The sequence below is a fragment of the Epinephelus moara genome, chromosome 24, assembly GCF_006386435.1.
Source record: "Epinephelus moara isolate mb chromosome 24, YSFRI_EMoa_1.0, whole genome shotgun sequence".
Classification (NCBI taxonomy): Eukaryota; Metazoa; Chordata; class Actinopteri; order Perciformes; family Serranidae; genus Epinephelus; species Epinephelus moara.
The window spans coordinates 5,571,900-5,575,439 of record NC_065529.1 but is presented as its reverse complement, the minus strand read 5'-3'; the positions used below and the strand labels follow the sequence as shown (position 1 = coordinate 5,575,439).

Sequence of the window (3,540 nt, the reverse complement as noted above, 5' to 3'; positions counted from 1 at the left end):
GTAGCTTTGGATTTTTTTCTTCCTCATTAATAAAACCCTTCATTTAAAAACTGCATTTTTTTTTTACTTGTGTTATCTTTGACTAATGTTTAAATTTGTTTGATGATCTGAAACATTTAAGTGTGGAAAACATGCAAAAAAGTAAGAAATCAGGAAGGGGGCAAACACTTTTTCACACCACTGTATATGTGTATATGTTTTTGTGCAATTTGGATTATCACTAGTAAGAGTCTGCATTTCACACAATGCAAAATATCTATGTATTTTAAAATGTACTAACAAATATACAATATATAAATAAACATTTGACGTACAGAGGTAAAAAAACAAACATTCAAAATAGCAAAATGTTTAGTTAGAGAATATGAAGCAGTCTTGTAATATTCGCAAAACAACTCTCATCAGTGACAGCAGGGAGCAACAGCAGCAGCCCGCCATTATGTTAAATATTTTATTGCTTCTAAAAATCCAAGGGAGCATTTTCCTTTAAATATACAGTTTAATTTAGGGCTGGGCAATGTGGAGAACTTTAAAGATCTATTGGTGTTTTCACAGCAAAATACATAATGTGATTTTCACTAACAATCACCAGTTATATGGATATAAGGCAAATAATAGAGCGGCTAGGACAGTCTGGTGAGTCCATAAAATTACATCTCTTTACTGTAATGCAGCCTTTAAAACCAGGAAACACTTTTGATATTATGACTCCAAAATCTGAGACGATATCTATGTCTCATTTCAAAATAACGATATAATATTGATATCTTGCCCAGCCCTAGTTTAATCTTAACCTGAACCACAAAGAAGACACATTAATAAATATATCTCTTTATTCAAAATAAATTAAAAACAAAAAAGTGCAGTGTATGTAGCAGAAAGTGTAAGCTGGTCCTCAGAGGTAGTAATCTGGATACTTGTATGGTGAAAGACATTTGGATCTCCCTTCATCTATAGTGATACACGACAGGTTGGGCAGGCAGGGGCAAGTATGGTGCAGTCTTTTCCCATTGAAAGGAACCTGGAAGCAGAAAGGGAGACATCTTTGGTGTGAGATTCATTTCAATTTCATCGGGCATAATGGGTGAACAGTGGAAGGTGGTGAAATGTCAGAGACACAAGACTTAGGAAGTGTAGTTCTTATTAACTGCTTCTTCGATGTTGTTTTCCCGGCCTCCTGTCCTGTGTGGGAAAGTGTGGGTCGAGGTGCTTTGAGAGTGATCACACAAAAGCATCGCTGCCATGACACCACTGCGCGGAGACAAATCAATGACATGTGACACCTCACAGACGAGGTGACAATACATCTGTCTCACCTTGTGGCTCATGGGGTGACAGTCGTCTCCTTCTTGTCCCATGGGCGTGCACATACGCAGGCTGCGGATCCACAAACTCACCGCACAGCACATCCCTCCTCCGCACTGAGAATCCCTCTCACAGGCCTGCGATCAGGTGCACACACGCACACACACACGCACACACACACAGACACAGACACAGAGTTTAGATGCTGTGATTTAAGACTTGTGCATTACATTAAGTCAATTTCGACCTACATTTAAATCTGTAATAATAATTACCAGCTAATAATTAATGTGCACTAGTTAGCATAATTCCTTAATAATCTTTCCTCATTACATGTATTAATTTAATGACTGTCACTATCTGTTAACACTATCTGTTAACATCAGCTTTATGTTATGTTAATCAAAGGGAAGGTGTAACTGGTAATTATGTATGTAAAGATATAATACATACCGGTGTGTGTAATGTTATGTGATGTAATTAAACACAATTATATGCTAATTATTATCTTAGCAGGAAAATGCAGGATGTGGTCGTGAGCTTTTAGATAGGTGAGAAATGTATTTGCAGCTGAAGTGTGATCAAACTGCAAACTGCTGTTACCTTAACAGTATATTATGCTAATGACATAGTGTTATTACACCATTAGTCATATCATACCTCAACAAAAACACCTCGGGATTGGCAGTGATTTATTGTTGTGAGTGTGCGGATGAGAAGCTGAGTGACAGTTCTCACTTTGGAGGAGACGAGGGGAACACAATGAAGAGGAACAGAAGTGATTTCATGTGACAGACGTGGATGAAATCACTTTCAGTTTTACGGCTGCACGCTCCTCGCTCGTTTCACATGGCTGTTTTATTAACAGGTTATGGCCATGATTTATGCTGATGGAATTATGGAAATCCTGATTTGGAAAGAGGAAATAATTCAAAGAATAACTCTGCAACTTCACGAGTGGGTTGTTAGGAACTGACACATATATTTTTAGATAAACTGATAGACATACTGCACTTATCATCAACAGCCCTTCACGCTTTTAGAATATCAAAAAAGCTGATCACAGACTGTATGTGTGGCATCTCTGAAACTTATTTATTTCACTTTTTTAAAAATCATTTTTAGTATCCTCAAAAAGATTTTTTTTTTTACATAATGTTGTAAAATGTCTCATTTTTAGCATAAGATATTTTTAAAACCCCGAATGCTGAGTTAACCTTAAAAAACACAGCAAGACTAAAATACTTAAATAATTATTTGCCAATATTTTCATCAAAGGACAGATGTTACAATAAAGCATAAAAAGTATAAGCATAAATAAGCATGATACAAGCACACATACAAAGCATTCTCTTAGTCCTGCAGTGTTACTTCATTTATTTATTAATGAAATTCAGTTGTTTACTAGAATGTTGTAATTTCTTTTGTGTTAAAGAGTTTAAGTATCTTCCATTTGAAGTGTTGAAAATGTCTCCATTCTTCATGGTAATAATTGATGGTAAGTTTTCTTTTTTATTTTGCCTTTTAGACCCCACAAAAATGTTAAGCAGTTCACATCAGCAACATTGTCCACACCGAGAGCCTCCCAAAGCCCCGTGAGGTATCAAACTGTTTGCTCCCACTTACCCCTGTGATGACTGCTGAGGATCCATGGGACACCAACAACAGGAAGAAGAGTAGTAGAAAGAAGGACCTCATGATGAAGAGCTGTCTCTGGGCTGCGGTGCCCTCCAGGGTGAAAAGTAAGGATGCTGAGGCTGTTGGACCTTGCCGCATGTGCATACGTGACAGATCGAAGAGACAAGTGGTCTTCAAACTCATGTGTTGAGGGCTGGCAGAGGTTTATAAACCCAGCCCGCCATTCAGACACTCAGTGAGTCACTCACACCAGCATCACTTCACAAAAAAAAAAAAAAAAAAGCAAAACAAAGACCAAGGTAAATTTTAACATGACAATGCCCTCGCCTTTCATGTTCTGAAAATGCTCTTTTGCTTTAAAACAGATTGTTATAAGGGACAAAGCTTATTTTACACTTAAATTTGCTAAACCTCAAGATTAGTGCAGACGATTCTGTGTTGCATTCAGTTATATTCATCTTTTTCCCCCGCTCACCTTTTTAGATTCCAAGGCCACAGTTTTGAATGCATCCTTCGAAACCTACTCTCAATAGTGTTCTCAACAATGAAAGCATTTCTGAGGCCACTGCTCTCCTGAAACTAAAAAATATCTGAATG

The 3,540-nt window shown here is 37.3% G+C and overlaps 1 protein-coding gene across 1 annotated transcript; it reads right to left on the bottom strand.

Moving 5' to 3' along the window:
- Positions 1-415: 415 nt before the first annotated feature.
- prok2 (prokineticin 2) lies at positions 416-3,167 on the bottom strand. Its single transcript, XM_050038851.1, is given in 4 exon segments — positions 416-1,021; positions 1,317-1,442; positions 2,932-3,137; positions 3,140-3,167. Coding segments are annotated over 4 exon segments (486 nt in total). The 3' UTR covers positions 416-895.
- Positions 3,168-3,540: the final 373 nt, after the last annotated feature.